The sequence below is a fragment of the Lissotriton vulgaris genome, chromosome 8 (genome assembly GCF_964263255.1).
Source record: "Lissotriton vulgaris chromosome 8, aLisVul1.2, whole genome shotgun sequence".
NCBI lineage: Eukaryota > Metazoa > Chordata > Amphibia > Caudata > Salamandridae > Lissotriton > Lissotriton vulgaris.
Window position 1 is genome coordinate 707,786,338 of NC_141696.1, and position 19,445 is coordinate 707,805,782.

At 43.9% G+C, this 19,445-nt stretch overlaps 1 protein-coding gene across 1 annotated transcript in view; it reads right to left on the reverse strand.

The window, feature by feature from the left end:
* FRMPD4 (FERM and PDZ domain containing 4) overlaps positions 1 to 19,445 on the reverse strand; it is a 1,562,866-nt gene that overhangs the window by 52,333 nt on the left and 1,491,088 nt on the right. Inside the window, exons 12-14 of the mRNA XM_086934577.1 lie at positions 14,592 to 14,681; positions 13,109 to 13,291; positions 9,890 to 10,028 (exon numbers count right to left, since the gene is read on the reverse strand). Of these exons, the coding sequence (XP_086790703.1) occupies positions 9,890 to 10,028; positions 13,109 to 13,291; positions 14,592 to 14,681 (412 nt within the window). The remainder of the gene's footprint in view (positions 1 to 9,889; positions 10,029 to 13,108; positions 13,292 to 14,591; positions 14,682 to 19,445) is intronic.

Below are 19,445 nucleotides of genomic sequence, written 5' to 3' on the forward strand. Positions count from 1 at the left end.
TCAGACCTGAGAGGTGCATGACTGTTGTGACTGTGAGTTGTTGATTTGGTGGAAGCAAGGGGAGCAGTGTCTGAAAGGACTGGATCCTGACAGGATTTGGATAGGCTATACCTACCTCTAAGTTGAGAATAGCAATTAGTTATGATTGGATCTGAAAGGGTTGAAGGTGGGATTTTGAGGCATTGATGGTAAACCGTAAGCGATAAAGCAGATCTATTGTGACCTAAGTGTGTTCCCAGCACTGCTGGCAGGTGGCACTTTTGGTAAGCCAATCACCCAGATATGGAAAAACGTGGATGCCCTGTCTGCATAGCTGTTCAGCCACCACCGCAAGTCATTTGTTGAACATCTGAGGTGCAGTAGTGACCCAAAAGGGGCGCACTTTGAACTGGTAATGTCTTCTGCTGACCTCAAATCTGAGATACCAGCAATGTGCCGGATGTATTGGTATGTGGAAATAGGCCATCCTTTAGTTTGAGCGTGGCCATAAAGTCACCTTGCTGATGAAGAAGGATTACATCCTGAATGGTCACCATGTGAAAATGCTCTGACAAGATGTATTCATTTAGGGGCCTGAGATCCAGAATGGTCGGTTGGGACCTTTCTTTTTTGGGTATTAGGAAGTACAGTGAGTACACTTCCATAGCTTGCTAATGGTGAGGGACTGATTGTTAGACCTGGCCTCCTTGGCGTGGTTTCCCCAGACTTTTTTGCCTCTACCTCCTGTGTTTTTGGCTGGCTTAGACGCTTTGGGCACGTTGTCACTGCTGAACAGTGCCAAAGTGCAAGTGCTCCCTGGGTAAATTACTATTATGATGGCTACCCATGGTTGGCATATTTGAGTTATTGGTAAGTCCCTAGTACAGTGCACTGAGTGTGCCAGGGCCGGTTATTTAAAAGCTACTAAGTGGGCTTGCAGCATTGGTTGTGCCACCCACAAAAGTAGCCCAGTAAAAGTATCTCAGACCTGCCACTGCAGTGCCTGCTCGCAGTTTTAAACTGCCATGACCGCCTGGCAAGTGCACCCACTTGCCAAGCCCTAACCTTACCTTTTCTTACATGTAAGGCACCCATCAGGCGGGGTGCATTATATGTGAAAGGTAGGACATGTACTGGTTTGTGTGACATCCTGATAGTGAAATACAGCCAATTTCGTGTTTCACTAATGTAAGGCTATCTGCCCCATAGGATAACATGGGAGGTGCTGTGCAAACATCTTGCAAGCATAACTTCCCTTTGGGACCAGATAGAACCATAATGTTTGGACTCCCTAAACTCAGAATTTCATAACACATTGTTTAGTAAAGATGTTTTTTACATTTTGTGTTTGAAAAAATCACGTTTAGAAAGTAGGCTTTGTCTTGTTTAACCATTCTGTGTGCCTCTGCCTGGTTGTGGATTGACTGTCTGGTTTTGGAGAGTCAGGTGCTGGAGATGTGTATTCACTGTAGGAAGCCCCTGGGGGGTTGAGGTGTGCCTGGCCCTTCCTGGATGACTCAGGCTGAGCTGAATAGACCAGGGCTGCATTTAGAGTAGTGGGAGGCAATTTCCTTGCACATGAATAGGGCCTGTCTACTTTGCACAATGCCGTCTCCCCTCCCCTTTTTCATACTGGAGTTAGGACAGACCTGGTTTGCACTGTGTTTAGAGACCCTTGCCACAAAGAGAACAAAGACATTTGGGGTATAAGTATTACATGTGAAACCCCAGGACTTTAGATTACTTCAAGGAACAAGAGGACCCTGCCAAGAAGAAGAGCGGAAGGTCTGTGTGAGGAGTGCTACCTTTTCTGAGTGAGGGGTGGGTTGGCCTACAGTTGCTGCTTCTGTCTGTGGTGGAGGAAAAAGACTGACTCTTTTTGCCCTGCTGTGGTATCCTTCTTGAGAAGAAATCTTCAAGGTTCTGTGTGTGCTGAGTTCTAGGATACTCAGGGACATCATGGTTTCCAATCTTGCGTTGCCTAAATCTAAACAGATTGTCTGAGGCTTTATTTCCTGGAAGCCTGTCTGTGCTTTGTTGCAGGAGCAGTCCTCTGCTGTGTATTCACTGATCTGAAGCCATTGCTTGGGGCCTTAGTCACTGAAGGTGCAGTAGCAATGATATAAATGAGATATCTGTAAATAATGTGTATTTCCAATGCTGAGATTTGTAACAAATGTTTTATCATATAATTGATTTTTATGTATTTCATGTTGTTCAATGTTTTTTAATTAATGCAATCACTAGCAGGCTTTTTGCATAATTGGGATAATAAATTATATTTTCTCAGATAATCTGGTGTAGATATTTAATGGTATAGTGCAGAACTTCATGGTTCAGTGTAAACTAGTGATAAAACAATAACGGTGTCACAAAAGGGAAATTCTCTTTTAACTTTCATTCAATGTGATTCCATTTAAGGGGATTAATACTGAAAGTGCATAGCTCATAATGATTATGTTTTTATTCAAAGTGATTATTAATAATTTATACCTCGTCCTTCTCTATTAAGGTAATGGTTGTGCCAGACCAAGATTGCTTTATGTGAACTAATGTATTTTGGTGTACAATACAAAGGATATACTTTCATATAACCTTGTGTGGAGCTTCTTTTTTTGGTGTGCCTAGTATGTCACTAGTGTGTGTGTGTGTGTGTGTGTGTGTGTGTGGTTGTGTGTGTGTGTGTGTGTGTGTGTGTGTGTGTGTGTCTCGCAAACGCTTTACACATTGCCTCTGGGATAAGCCTGGCTGCTCTGTCAATCTGCCAAGTGGGTGATCATGGGTTATCTTAGGTGTGTAACTCCCTTATACTGACTGGAGTGGTGGGTTCTGCCTGGCTTAGTTGCATGCCCTTGCCAACCAGAAACCCCAATTCTAACACTGGTTCAATAGCCCCTTTGAGGAGGAGGGCTTTGACCTGGTCTATGAGCAGTCTTTGGTGTTCTGGTGACAGTCTGTGTGAGGAACAAATGGTGGGAGGCATGGAAGTGAGCTCCAGACAATAATCATGTTGGATAATATCGAACACCAGCTGGTCTGTGGCGATGATTTGCCATGTGAAAAAGAAACTTTGCAGGTGCCCTCCGACAGGTGTTGTGTGGTCGGGGGAAAAAGAGGCAAGTCAGGATTTGATGTTTGGTGTAGCTGCTTTAGGGGGGCTAGCCTTGCCTCTGGAATTGTATCCCCTATAGGACCCTCTAAAACGGCCCCTGGAAGAGGACTTCTGGCCCTGGGTGTGCTGATAAGACATGACAGCTTCAGGAATGGTGCTCTTTGAGCCTCCACAGTAAGGGGTGCGGCAAAAGGAACTGCACAGTGCAGGTGTTTGCGGTGCTCCCATCCCTTTAGCTGTTTCCAAATCCTTTTAAATTATTTTTAAAGCTTGGTCCACTTGTGGACTAAACAGGTGCTCACCATCAAAGGGCATGTTCATCAAGTTCTGTTGAACTTTCAGTTTAAAGCCAGAGATACGGAGCTATATGTGTCTGCGTAGCAGAATGCTAGAATTTATCCCTCTGGCAGTTGCGTTGGCTCTATCTACGGCACAGTGAATAGAGGTGCTTGAGATCAGCTTGCCCTCAGAAACTATCTCCTGACCTTGTTTTCTATGCTTTGTAGGAACAGGGGTGGGGGAATCATATCGCCCGACGCCCGAACCATGTTGATTTTTATGACGGGCAAGATGATTTACTGTCTATTTTGTCCGACGGACAAGTAGACATTAAATCACAATTAATAAACAATCTGGGAGCACTCTGGGGCTCACAGCCAATCAATGGCAGAGTCTGTGTTACTGGCGGGCCCGGCAGCTCAAATGCTAATTATCGGCACTTCCGAAGTTTTCCGCTCTGCAGATCAAATGACAACCAGAAGGAGCCACTCTCTTCAGTCCCGTCGAAGTCGTCCTGTAAAACCCGGGAACAGGTGGAGGAAAGCGTCTGCTGTTTGATGCTCCTCACACGTGAGGAGGACATGAGGGCATCAGACAGGGGAGGCTGAAACCCCGCATAAGGAAATTGGAGATGCGCCCCGCCCCAGCTCTCACATGAGAAATCATGACAAACGCCCCCTCCCTCCGCCCTTTTCAGCGCGGCCTCGGGCGGGAAAGACCAAAACCGCCACGGGCTTTGGCCTGCAGCCTTCCATTGACGATTTATTTACTGGGACTGGTGGCCAGAACCAACTACTGACTACACTCAGCTTGTGCTGCTGTTGAGAGCGTGCCTCTCCCAATGACTTATGCAACCGGCAAGATTGTCAATCTACGGGTCAGCCCGGAGTGGTGGTTACATTCACTGATAGCACCCAGGGGATCATACACACTGGAGGAGCAGCAAGCAGCACACAAGTCGTCACTAAAGCGGGTACGCTGCAAAGTGAGTCACTCTGTCTTCCCTCCTCTACATGCAAGTCTCAGGTCAGTGTGTATTCTGTTGTGACGGCCCCTCATGTTATTACTACCACTTTAATCCTGTCTCAATAATATTGCATTTTGCAGTGGCGCCTGCACTAAGCCCCTCGTCGGCTCCGCCCCGCCCCAGTAATTATAACAACTTTAGTTCGGTTCTGGCTCTGAGGTAGGGAGAAAACTCATATTTCTATTTTGACCGAGGACAGAGAGAAAAGAAGGAAGGGCACGAGCGACACGATAGAAACACAGAGAAGAGATGGGTAGAAGCAGGGAGGTGGGAATGGACAGGAGAAGAGGGGCAGGGAGGGACAGAACACAAGGGCAGCTCCCTACGCTCTTAACTCTCACGTTACAAAACACACGTGAGCTTTGTGTCTATCTTCCCGTGGCGGCGGCCAGCAGGACCCAAAAGTGAGGAGTGGGGTCAGTGCTTTACATGGGCATGCACTGCCCAGTACCGAGTACCCGCACTTCCTACGTTTGAAAGAACGAGCCCCGTCACTTCTCAGCAGTGCTGCAATACCCAGCGCTCCACTACATTTGGCTACAGCTGCCTGCGCTCACTGTACACATATCACATAGATCTCAGCAGCGAGCAGGCACTATTGGACAGTGGAAACTGGCACTTCTAAATTTCCATTTAGAAGTGCCATTTCAGGCATGGTAAGGATGTCGGGGGGCGATAGGAGAGCAAGAATGGTGGAGTGGGGGTGCAAGCACGTCTCTCCCTCAAGCTCGCTGCTCCAACTCAACGGGATCCGTGCAGAACTGACGCTCGCTCCAAGATGTGTGTTGTATGCGAGTTCTGGCACCAGAGTGACCCCAGGGAGAGCAGGCCTGAAGAGAGAGCGGGTTAAAAGCCTGAGGCGGAAGTCGAGGGACAGACACTCCTCCCCAGGGTGCAAGCACGTGGCCAGGGTGGCATTGGCAGGCATTAGCTCTAAGTCAGTATAACCTGGGGTGGGAGTGCCTCGCAGTGACTGCAGACAGTATCCACATGGAGAATACCCTCTGCGTCAGAAGTGCCCCTGTGACCGGTGGCTACTGAGTAAGGACAAACACACCTCCTAGGCTCTTTTCATAGAGACAGGCTACACTGGGCTCTGGGGTGTGGCCTACATGGCGTCGACAAGGGGGAATTGAGCACAGCTTATCGATGTGAGAGGCAGACAGCACGGGAAGTGCGCGCTGAAGTGGCGTAGATGGTTTCCAATGGAGTAAGCTGCGCCCTGAGGAAACGGTGCTAATGGGCTTGCTCTAGTGTGAGTTGAGCCCTCTCCTGTCTGCCTGCCGGTGTGCAGGACAGGCAGCCTGCAGTGAGTGCATGCTAAGTGTGGCCAGGCTGACTTCCATTGGAGTGAGTTTAACCACCGGCACCATGTTTACTGGTGTGAGGGACAGGCAGCCTGCAGTGAGCGTTCTTCGGTGCTAATGTGTTGTGGAGCCAGGCCTGGGAGGGCGGGGTGTCCTAGGTTGTCTTATGAGGGAGCCAGCAGCAGACATTCCTTCCTCCTCTTGGGGTTTCAGTGATTAAAGTGCTCAGCTTCGTGGTGCTTTTGATAATAGAACGAGAGCATCAAAGAGCTGAGATCAGAGCTTGAAAAAAGGTATGAGTGAGATGGGACACAAGGCGAGGGCGGGCGCACAGGCCTAGGGAAAGGCTCCTAGTCCTAGAGGAGAATGAAGGAGGCTCCAGACCCCAGAGCCAATGGGTTACAATGGGGGATACTTAATATGTGTGTGTGTAGGGGGGGGGGGCTCAGGAAAAATTAACTGTAAGCCACAGGTGGGCTTAAGGTACCTGTTGATTCCCTGGATTGTGGGGACAGGTTATTTTCGTTATCTGATGTTTCAGGCTTCTGGGCCTGAAGATGAAGTGGCAGTTACAAGCTCTGCAGTCTCAGAGAATAGCAGCAGTACCTCCCCTGAGGATGAGAGTACGATGGTTAAACGGTTATTCCATTGGAAGGGGAATAAACATTTTAAAATCAACTACTGAGCCATGCAGGAAGCCAGCAGCTTCTGCGCTTAAGTGGGACTATTCAGCTAGCAACAAGTTTATCATGAGCCACCCCAGGACACATGAATTGATTTCAAAATAGTGCATGCTGATTAATCAACTATAACTAAAGCTGCAAAAAGTGGTAAAAGTGTGCATTGTATTATATTATAGTTGTGTGCTAGGATCCGCAATTTACAGTGAATGTACACTAGATAGACAATGGTATTTCGCTTTTTCTATTTCAGTTTGCATTTTTGGTACTTTCACCCAGAATAATCAAGATCAGAGCATGTCTGTTACACTACGAGTTTTGACTGTGTCTTGATTTTGAGGTTATTTGCCTTGAATATATATATAGGTTATTGGGTTTTATGTTTCTGAAGCCCCCTTTTTTTTGTTTCCTGTTTGTTCTGATTTCCTCAACCTCCCAGGGTGTTGGCCTACTGACATCAGGGGTGAAAGATGCTTCTATAAGCCAAAATATTGGGGTTTAAACAAATTTCTCTTCCTGTCCGGATTAAACCAACCCCTGCCTACTTGCTAAGAAAAGTGAACCCATAATCCTACAGATGCTTCGCGTTTGTCTTGTATCTTTTAGTTGCTAGTGGCTATAGTCCCTTCTCGTCACATTCATCTTTCTTTCTGCCGCTCACTCCCTGCTTAGCGCCTCCACTCCTGTTCTACAAACCTGACCACCACTCTTTCCAGCATCCTCTTTGCACACTTCCTTGCATTCTTGTACACTACTTCATCACTGTAGCCCTCGCATCTCCAACTCAGGTCCCACATATTTCCACTCTGTGAACTCACTACAACCACCATCTGTCTCTTTTCTCCTGGTTAGTAAGTCTGCCACCAGTGTCTTTGCTGCTACATGCTCACGAGTAACAGCATTACTCACCCCTAGGGGCATAGAACATGTAGTGAGTTGGAGATAAATGGGCCACGCATTAAACCTGTATTTTGTGTAGTGGATGAATACGAGAAGGAACCTGTATCCTGTAATGAGAGAGAGGAGGGATAACACTATTCTGTCTGTATTGAGATAAATGGGTAACATGAAGCTTATAGTGTGAAGGAATAGAAGCAAAGGGTGATGGGATGGAGCCTTTGATGAGTCAGTGGAAGGGTTATAGACTGTAATTGAGAGGAAAGGGGATGTGTTTAGCCTTTATGGTGAGAGGAATATAGAATTTTATAGGTTGCGGTTAAGGAATTTGCGTGGTTGCTTACTACTGATGGGCAGAAGCAAAGGGCTATTTTACTTAGGACGGTGTAACCGATTAGTAAAAGCAGCAGCTAAAGGATTTAGGTAGTAAAGGGGACAAGTGGATTTTATTACAGGACAAGAAGATTTCTGTAGCACTTTGTCCTTTGGACAAGTAATTTTTTTCAAAAATTCCACACCCCTGTAGGAAGGTATTAGGGGAGCTCCTCCATTTCGTCCCAGTGGGCATGATCATATCTTGGATGAAAGCCAACAGAATTAGCAATGCTCCAGTGGTTGGCCGATTGTGAGGCAACCCATTTCCCTTCCTCATCTATGTGTTTGCCTTCCTTATTAGGAAGCCTCTCTGCTGGCCTGGAAGTTGACTCACTTACAGACAGTGGCAATTACCGGAGAATCAGGTGGAATCTGACCACGAATATAGAAGGCGTCATAAGGGGAGTCCTTATATTTTTATCCACCCTAGATGTTAAAACCCTAGACCAAATAGGGTCTTTAAAAATGTCAGGGGTGTGACATAACATGCCCTTGAGCATGGGGAGGTACTTAGTGGAGTGGTGAGTGGAGGAGAGGGTTTCGAAGAGGAAGTCCTCCTCTAAAGGGTTCAGTGTGAAGTTCGGCCTTCAAAAGGAGGCAGCCCAACCAATGAGTTCCTGAAAGGATGTGGAATCATCCAGAAGGGAGAGGATGGCAGGGTAAAGGTCCGGATCTATGTCCCCTGGTCGGTGTACATCGGAGTCCGATGGGTCACCCATCACCCTCCTCACGCTCACCCACGTCAGAGTGTGGAGAACCCTGGGGTGTCACGTCAAGAGCGTCCACTTGAGAAGCAAGTGGGGAGGGTGAAGGCTGAGGCAGAGGATAGGGCAATGTGATGGCGGTGAATGGGGTGTGGGGCTGGTAGTCTTATCTGCTTTCTTGCTATGTTTTGCCAGAACTGGAATGTCCAAGGCCTCCTCAAAGGATAGCTGATGTTTCAAGGATGGCGCCTTCTACCTTGAGTTGAGCTGTTCCTGCATCTTATGGATATTCGGCTCAACAGTGTCAGAGTCAGACTTGTTGGTCAATGTCAAAGTCTTTGACCTTGTGACTCAAAAGTCTTCTTCAAAGAAAAACAACTTGCGCACATTCCAGCCCGACACTAGATGGCAGGAGTATGCACAGCATTTGTATTTACAGCCACACATGTCTTGAACATGTAATTTCACCTACTTTCTATTTTATATAATTAAACAGTGCTGCATCCCAAGTTCTACCAGTCTAGGATCTATGCAATAATCAACACCATCCAATCTTCATACTGTCTGGCATGAGCAGAGCACCCACCATAGACACTTGAAAACAGCTGAAGCTTTGTGAGTTGCATTCCATTCAAAGAATATTTAAAATTGTTTTCATAGTATTTATTTCATTAAAAATGTTTATGTTCTTTAATATCTCGAATTTCCTTGACAAAAAAGCAGTTATACTATCAAAAGCTGAACTTGGTGCACTTCAAGTACTACACACTCTTCATCTGGAAATTAATCACTAAAACACTTTCTGAGCCAGGGCTGGATTTTCAAGTAGAACTCACATCTAAGGCAACAGTAAGACACAGCTACTCATAGGCAAAGGTTTGTAAATTTGGCAGTAAGCATCTATCCAGTAGCGAGCAGGTTCTGGAACAGATGAAGTGATTGCTCAGAAATCATTTAATTTGTTGATGCTGTCTCTGCTCTGGAATACTCAAAGCATTACCACAGTTGCATGATCTTGGAACTGCAATACAAACAAGGTTAAGAACATGACGTGTCCTTTGTGAATTTGACATCAAAGATATGAAGTAATAGGAGAGCAGAAGAAAGCACCACTGTCCTGTGGTGAAAAGCGCCACTGCTTATATAAAAGAAGACCTTTATCTTATCGATATACAAGAGGTTTTTATTTAGAGCTCAGAATGTTACAATGGGGAAGAACAAGGAGCATCTAAACTCAAAAACACTGTTACCACCTTTTTCAGGGAGTAAAGAGTTTATAAGCTATCAAAATGTCAAATACAATTGCAGTTTGACCTCTGCTATCTGTCCTAATACTGATTATTCTGGCCTTATTGTAATAATTTCATATTTGAACTATATATTTCATAGCAGTAATTCATTAGCATACGCTTTGATTGATCAATGTACTCCAGATCTCATTACCTTTATCTCAGTATCTGTAAAGTACAAGCCACAAAGAATGCACCCACAAGAAATGCCCTGATGCTCATGTATAAATAACAACCTACCCAAATCTCTGCTTCCCATGTTTTTATTGTTGGCCACATTAAATATAGATCGTCGTGAATCCACTAGCAGTCGGTAGTATCCAGCTGTTAAGCAGGCTAGGTTCATTGCATCAGATGACTCCATGAGCAAAATAATTGGCTGAAAAGAAGGTATTGAAATATAAGTCAATATTCATGACATTACCAAGGATTGGGACAAATCTCAGTCTTACATTTTCGTATGAAGTGACCATAATGCTACTGTTTGCAGAGCTGCTGGCCTTCATAAGGGGCTGTATTATGGGCGGGGATAAATTGTACTTCTTTGTGCTTTCATCTAATTTCCAAATTACACAACAGCTATAAGGCCCTTTCTTTGAAGTTACAAGCTATAGTTAAAAAAAATATATCCAAAACTCTATAAAACAAAATTATCTTGGTCTCAAAATGCATACACTTACCAATGTGAATATTTACAGAATGAAAACAATAAGAAATGCTTCAATTCAGTTGTGTAAATACAGTTATACTTATATTGAAATCATATACATAATCCTTGACAATTCCATGAACAAAGTACATTTTAATTAAATACTTTTTAAAATCTTATTACTTTTTTATTGTTATTACTTATCTTATTAGTTAAACAAGTTCAATATCAATAATAATTTTTAATCAATCTTCCAAAAGCAGCTTATAAAAGGTACATAAATAAAAACATACAATAAAAAGACAAAAGGATTGACATATCTACATTAATAGTCATTTGAAACTTTCACTTCCAGGGGATAAAAGTAAGCGGATCTTAATTAAGAAGCATAATAAGTAAGTAGCAGCATATAATACAAATAGCCTAACTACCAATATATTTATATTAGCATTGACCTCCTTGCCAAATTTCAGTGCACAACATCAACTCTGGGGAGTTTAAGATACATAAATCAAAGTTCACCATCATAGTAGAAGACCAGCAGCTCAAGTGCAATAATATATACAAACACTGTATTTAAAACAGGGTATTCCTCTTTTGTGTTAGAATGCTCTTTACAAAACAAGCAACTAAGTAACATGTGTCATAGTTATTAAGTTGCTGTCAAAAGAATAGGGCGGCTTTACACTTAGAGAATTTATGCCTGCGCAACAGCGGTAATTAAAACCTCCTTGTGAACGGCAAATAATAAACACTGAAGAAAACAAAATGCAATAAGGAGTGACTTGATTGCTCATCACATGGGCAAGTGGCGATGTCTGCAGTAGAGTATTGTCCAAATGGAAAACATAGCAGCCACCATATGGAACTTAACCAAAATCTAGCCAATTGTGGTCTCTCTCATACACATTTGTCACATACAGTAAGTAGGGAGCAGTCGCAGGCACCACCTGGATTATACAATAATCTCTGACCAGGGGTTTGGCCACTTCCACTAACTCCCAAGTGGCTTGTCTATGCTTAGTGAATCTATTCTGGACCCAGTATTTATTATTTTCATAATGGGCTCCAATAAGTGTACTCAACCCAGAGCTAAGAAGGCGTCTTTAATGTATTTTAACTATGGAATTGTCAAGCCTCGGGTGCAAGACAAGCAGGCTCAAATAACTGCCCGATTTAGCCCAGCTTCCTTGTTTGCCCAAATTAAGAACCAAAAGGGCCAAGGGGGCAGTATTAATAACATCTTGCATGTACTCCATACCTAGCTCCTGGTGCAGAGAAAAATGCGGTTTCGATGGGGCGAAGGGGGTAACTCCTAGTAGCCGGCAGAAGAATCTATTCTCCTCTGCCTACATTGCCCCTATATCCCTACATCCCCAGATAATCATACCATATGTTAGAATTGGCAGGCAATTCCGGATGTATTTCTCTAAAATAGGGGCAATAATTTTTTTGCCAATGGACATGGCGAGTGAAAAGGTAGTGCCTACTGCTCGGGTATTGCGGATCATCCGGCTTTTAATGCATGAAGACCAGATGCACACGTCATCGAACCCCAGGCCAAGGTAAGAAAATTAGCTCACTCTATCTAATTTTTTACCACCTAGACTTAGGGTGCAGATTTTTTATTTCTGGGGCCACATACCATTGTGTATGTTTTAGTAAAATTAGTCTCAAATTCCAGATCTCTCATATATGATACAAAACTAGAAATTACAATCTTGGGACCGTTGGACTTTCTTGCAATTAGAACTGCTTTGTCTGCTTATAATAACACAGGCACGGCCTTCTGCTCTACATAAGGAATATCCGTCCCAGCAGATACTAGTGTTCTATCCAGATCCTTAATATAGAGTAGAAAAAGGGTTGGGTGAGAATGCACCCCTGGCGCATAAATTTCAGTCTTACATATTCCTATGAAGGGACCATAAGGCTACTGCTTGCAGTGCTGCTGGCCTTCATAAGGGGCTGTATTATGGGAAATGTTTTTTTGTCATTCTTTGTGATTTCATTTAATTCCCAAATTATAGAACAGACATAAGCCCCTTTCTTTGATGTTACCACCAATTGATGAAAATAAATATATCCAAAACTCTTCAAGACAAAATCATCTTGATCTCAAAATGCATGCACTTTCCAATGTGAATATTTACAGTATGAAAACAATAGGAAATGCTTCAATTCAGTTGTAAATGTGTGTGTATATACTGTTACACGTATATTGAAACCATATACACAATCCTTGACAATTCCAACAACAAAGTACATTTTAATTAAATGCTTTTTAAATTCTTATTAATTTTTTTATTGTTATTTCTTATCTTATTAAACAAGTTAATTTTGTCTTTGTTTGGACTTTAGATGGTGACATCTTAAAGGTGCCTGTTTGCCAGTTCTAATGAAGGCTAAATTAAAAAGTAAGAGAGCTGAATGTGTATTGAAATCTAGAATGTATGACATTATATGAAATCTATAGATAACTGTGTAAAATACGTCTTTTGTTTACTGTGACTACTTTGTATGCAGTGCTTCACTGTTTTCTTTGTTAAGCTATCATGCTGTCATTCAGTTCCAGTTTGTAGGATCTTTTTCTTTTTAATGTCACCTTTATTTAAAGTTACTTTTAAATAAGTTATCAAATGGCTTTGTAAGATTCTAAGCCAAAAGTGTGAATAAAACAGGTGAAATGTATAGCTTATTTTTGCTTATCCATTCAAATTATCCTATATAGGCTCATTACTAAGATGTTTATTACATTTTGAAGTGTCAAGGGTATAAATGAGTGCACTCATCAAGTAATATTCACTTACCTTTACATCTAACACATGAAGTTCCACTCTTACACTGATCTCATCTTCTGTGAACATCTCTATTCGGTTCACATGGCTGAAGTCTGCGAGCAGGGCCACAAGGTTCGTTTTGGTGTTGATGACATGGCTAATACCATATCGAGGCCCTACCAGCAACGTAACATCAGAGTGTTTTTCTCCCTGCTACAAAAAACCATGAAAGGTGATGTGATTAGACAAATGTTTGATGTGTTAGCAATCAATAAATCTTGGTACTTGCCATACTTGTCTCTAAAATAATTTCAAATTATCAGTTTTCCCCTCATTGATTTACTGTGTCCAGAAACGCAGGATGTATTGTCATCATGATTAATTACATAGTGACCCTCATATAAGGTGGTCTGTTTGGGATCAATTTGTCAAAATGCTATCATTTCTCAAAGGAAAAAAGTCAGTAGGAAATAATAAAGTGTTATTCTTGGGTTGCATACTATAGAATTAGAGATCCCAGTTCAAACCTCTGCCATGACTCTTGAGATTGTAATCCTTTCCTTATTCATTTAAGTGACAATTTCTAATGATAGAGTATATTTACAAGTAGGAATATGATTCCTCCCATTCACACAAGTGCTGAAAGCAAATTATTTTTAAAATAAAATACAAATTGGAAGAAAATAGTATTCATGAATGTTTTCTCCTGGGTTACACTGCGATTTCTCAAAGCTTACCCTCTTCACAAGATTGGTATAGTACTTTTTTAACTTTTGTTATTTTAATCACTAACCGTTGAACAGTACAGAAGCAAATTGTTTTCCAACAGTTTAATCACTCTGTCCTTATTTGCAGTAGAACATGTACACACCCATGTTAATCCCCAAAGGATACATCACAAGGGAGTTTCTTTAACCATTACAGGCTATTTGCAACAGTTCATAATGTTTGTATCTACTGTATTCTACAATGAATGTCTAACAAGATTGAAAAAGGAACAAGCATATTAGACATAATATCTAAAAAGGACATGATTGGCAGTCTCAGTGCTATTCCCCCAAAACCTGTAGACTATCAGACAATCCATTTTTTAAAAGACAATATTCTCCTATGGCATAGGCCGGGTCTCCTGTTCTGATATCACAACGTGCCACACAAGTTTGCCATTCTGCTTGACTTGCAATAGGGAGTTACAGAGATTTTAACCCCTTCGACGCTTGTGACGGAACGGTTCCGTCACGAGCGTCGGTTTGGCTATGCTGGTGACGGAACCGTTCTGTCACGACCACGCCCGTTTTGGAATCTTCAGCACAGCACGAAAATTCGCGCCGCGCTGAAGCGGTTAAACTGAACCTTCTATTGCCAATGTCCCCAACCCAGTGGCTGTTTCTTGCCTTGCTGTATTTTTGGGATTTCTACAGCATGTTTGTTTTACAGAGAAATTGTCCCCACAACTTTAACGAAAAGTTGAAATCAGTCATCTTAGACATTATCACATGAAAACAGATTTTACCACTAATGTTGCCTTAAAGACACGACCACCATATAATCGAAGATCACTGAGGAACTTCAGATAATGCGCCTTTGCTTGCAGAGCAGACAGCTGAAATAAAGTGTAAATCAGAGCTTATTAACACCCATGGATAACATCACACAGAACAGTACATATTAACCGATTGTGTCAGACGCAAAAGCATGCCTAGACAACATCTCAGGTGATAGTATGAAGATATAAGTCTACTCCTGTTAGAAAGAGAATGCACTATAACAAAATAGAAAAAAACAAAAACAAGCACATGGAAATGACACAGGAAATATATCTGACATTTTTTCCTGCATTTTTTGCAGTTGAGGAATAGTTTCACAAAGTAAGTATTGATGAAAGGGGGATGGAGGTTTGCGGTCTGTGGTGGGGCACACATTTAGAACTCCCTCCTTGCCTGATCAAATCTAACGTGAGCTCACATTTCATGGTGTTCTGAAAAGCTGTAAACCCACATGATTGAGGAAGATAATTTTCAATATTGTGCAGGACTATTTAGATGAGGATTTTTTTTTGTTTATAGTGGCTACAGACACAATTGAACTGTATGCTTAATAATTAAATCAATTAACACGGGTTTGTCCAGGATGTTACTTTCCAGCCTTGTGTGCATTCTAACATAAAAGTTGTCTTAAATTCTTTGAAATTGTTATGACGATTATAATAATCTGACTAATGTCCTACTTCTATACCATTATAGTGAATTTACTTATACATTTTGAAAGTTTGTACCCAATCTAATCCCAAGTGCCCAGGCACAGCTCATTCACATGCGGAGATGAACCATATTACTGTTGAACACACCAGCTCACTGTTTTTTGGCTTGAACACTGCAAGTATCTGCTCACACTAGAACGGGTCAAAGCCAAAAGTTAAGGACTATTGCGATGGATCAGGGGTCGGATACAGGGACCACATTTGTCCTGCTGGAAAGTTTACCTTCTGACTTAGAAGTTTTTTGGGAAAAAAATCTTGTTGACGAGGTCTTTGGCGAGTCGGGCTGCGGGCAGGATCCGATGTGTGGGGCTCGTCATCATTGTCCGGCTGGAGTGGAGGACCTCGGTAGGAACTTCTGCATTGGAGGCAAGTTTGAGGCTCTCTGTGTCAACAGCATCAAAGTTCTGATCGAGGAAGGTCCAAAGTCTGTGCCCAGGAAGGTCTTTAAGGAGGACTGCTGCTCATCGACATCAGCCTCAGGGGCAACTTGTGTTCAAGGTCATGAGGAGCATTGCACTGCCAAAAATGGGAGCAGTAAAAGGAAATTCTAGCAGCTCAGCACAGAGGGTTGCTAAATGCTTATGACAAATAAACCTGCAAATATTGAGAGCCCTGCACATGTTTTGAACAAGTAAAGTTCTCGCCCTGCAGGCACAAGCCAGAGCAGTGGCATCACGGTGATGGGTGAGGCAAGGTTTGGCAGTGCTCAATATGTTTGCGTTTGGGAGTTTATGCTGTGGCACAGGGTGGGATCCACAAAATTCCATTCCTTTCCGAGGGCGGAGGAGGCTGAGGAGGACAAGGAAAGACTGAGTTATAATGGCCAACATGTAGCTGCACTTCCCCCATTAACACCCACTGCTAGCTTGTTTTTGAGTGCTAAGGGGCAGGCTGGAGGAAGAGCCCAGCATCTCTTGAGCCTGACTTCGATTTCCTATGTTGAAGAGCACGCTGTTGCAGAGGAAGAGCTCTGAGTCTTTTAGTGAGTATTACTTACTTTTTAACAGTGCTAGACCAGGGGCGGCCTTAGGCATGTGCAAGCTGTGCACCTTCACAGGGCCACCAAACCCCAGGGGCCACCACGCCAATATATATCCTTAATATAATAATCCTCTGAGGATGGATGCATGTTTGCGTGGCGGCCCCTGGCAGGGATTTGGCGGCCTCCGGCTCTGTTCCACTTCCAACACACTGACCCCCCCATCTTCACTGGCCTCTGTGCTCCACTGCGCCCGGACCCCCTCTTCCGGGGCCTCCTACCTACGCTCCCTGCCCAGGGCCGCCATGAGCCTAGAGCCGCCCCTGGCTAGACTCACAACCTTTCTCACATGCACAATAAATAAATGGGTCTCGGCTGCTCGTAATCTTTGCCACCACAATGTGACACTGTGTGTCGTTCTGTTATCCAGCTGCAAGTGCCCCGTGCAGAGCCGACTTGGGCCTTCTACAGCATGCATTTTTGCAGTGACAGCCCTAAATAAAGGTAGCTGTATAAATACACAGTTCCATAAAGGATAGTAGCACCTTGAAGCTCGGGTGAAGCTTGCCTGCAGACTCTAGGAGCACTGCAGTCTTTCAGCAGCTGTGAATCAGACATGCGTACTGTTGTACTTCATTTTAATCAAAACAACAGTCATTGCAGCCTTGCGATCATTGTGGGTGAGTTACTTGCTACCCATTGCATTATTTATATATTATAACAAGTCAAAGCTGTGTATTGCTTTTCCTTCTTTATTTTATTTTATTTTATTTGAGCCTTTTTCCCATCATTAGTTGGACGAATTAGTATTTAAATTCAATTCAAAAGGCCAGTATCCCCCAGTGGAGATTCTACAGTCAAATACATCACAATACAGTGCCCAGAGACAACCATTTTCCACAGGTTGCCTTAGTTCTATTCTCTAGTTGAAGACACTGTCCACAGAGATTCATTCCTCACATACAACATGGCTCCAACCAGGAATCCCACATAGCGATATACATGCTTTAATTGGGTACCTGTTAGACTTGGCATCTTTGGCATGGTTTCCCCCGACTTTTTGCCTCCACCTCCTGTATTTTTTTTTTTTTGGTAAGACCTTTATTGTATCAAGTTACCATTACACAGCAATGAGCCTACAACCCGGGGGCCGGCTGCAAAATATATTGTAACACTCTCCACTGGTGGATTTACACAGCCTTTCAGCCGACAACGTCAAGTCCAGCGGCGTGATATCGGAGATATGCAGTAAGTAATAAATCATTGCGTACTCAAAGGAGAATGTCGTCTTACTTTTTTTTTTCCCCTACTAACAAACTTATCATAAAACATTGTAAATGAAATATGAATAATGACGTTCAAACAAAAACCTTGGCAGTGATCACAGTGCTCTATTTCGGTACAGTGACATTGCGTTCATAAAGTCGTATCATGTTATGCTTAAACTGGCCGCGTCTGGGGCATTACAGCCGGCCATCTCCCTTATCGTCCGCCTACCATTGTGACCACCTCCCTCGTCTAACTGCAGGATTGTCTCAGTCTTCCTCCCCTTCGTCGTCTGAACTGGCAATGTCCTCCTCATTCAGTGGGTTGCATAAATCACCCCGATAACCATTCCAAGGCTGCCATACTTTATTCCACTTGCGTGGATTTGCTCTCGTCGTGTACACCGCTCTTTCTATCAGCATTAGCACATCCGTGTTCTTACACCATTGAGTTAAGGTAGGTGAATCCGCTGCCCCCCATTTCTGCGCTATATCCCTCTTAGCAACCATAATGCCAATTGCGGCCCAAAGCTGCCCCTGTCGCGTTACTTCGTTCGGATCCCATATATTCAGCAGACATGCACGGGGGTCTGGAGGTAGGGAGATGTCCAATGTTTGCGAGATGGTGCGCATTATTTGCCTACAATAGTCTACTATCGTGGGGCATTCCCAAATACTGTGTAGAAAAGTTCCTTCCTCCCCACACCCCCTGAGACAGTAGGGATGTGGCACCCTGTGGAGCTTGTGTAGGGTGGTCCTGGTGTAATAGATCCGATGCAGTATCTTAAGCTGCACCAGTCGGAACCTGGCCGAAATACCCGCTTCTTTTGGGGAGGCTAGCGCCGCATTCCAGTCTGTATCATCCCTCTCTCCCAGGTCGCCTGCCCATTTCCCACGCAATGCGCTCGTGGGGTCTGGCAGGTTGTTTACTAGCTTGCGATACGTGAGGGATGTGGCACTACGCTGCATAAAGTCAGTCAGCAGTCGATCTTCCATCGGCGAGGCCTCGGGGACCTCTGTTCTCGCCGGTATTGCCGTCAATAGAGCATGCCTAATTTGGACATATCTATATGTTTAGTTTGGGCCTAGGTCGTATAGTTGCTGGAGTTGGGAGAAGGGGACCACCGCCCCCTCTGCCCACAGGTCTCCCACCGTTGAAATGCCAATATCGTCCCATTGTGTGAAGCCTTTGCTTCTCCTTAAGTGGCCCAATGCCTTGGAGTCCCACAGCGGGGTCAGTCTAGTAATTTTGCCACCCCATTTCAGTCTCGCCTGTGCTGTATGCCATAACGCCACGGTGTGTTTCGTGGGTCCTATAAGTTTTGCCGCCAGTCCTTTGTGGTAAAGCGCCGCCAGTAATCTGTGTGTGTCTAACTGCGTTCGGTCGGCCCGGTAGGCTGGGTCGTCCTGTGGTACATGCAACCATTGATTAATGATTTTCAGCTGTGTTGCCCAATATTACATCTGTACGTTTGGCAGTGCAATCCCTCCCTCATACCAGCTCCTGTTCAGTTTTGCATGAGCAATTCTTGCAGAGCGACTTCCCACAACAGACTGGATATCTTGGCCGTTACCTGCTGAAAATATCGTGGCGACACTAAGAAGGGAGTGTTCTCGAGGGCGTAAAGGAAGCGTGGCAACGCCATCATTTTAAGTAGCGCTGCTCTACCCAGCAGCGTCAAAGGCAGGGCTTCCCAGTGTTGTACGTCGCGCCGCAGGCGGTCCAGTGGCGGCTTTCAATTCTTGTCATAGAATCCGGACGGGTCCCGGGTGACATGGATGCCGAGATATTTGAAGGAGGACCCTGCTACCACCAGCTGACAGTCAGGGGGCAATATTGGTGCTGGACCGTGCAGTACATAA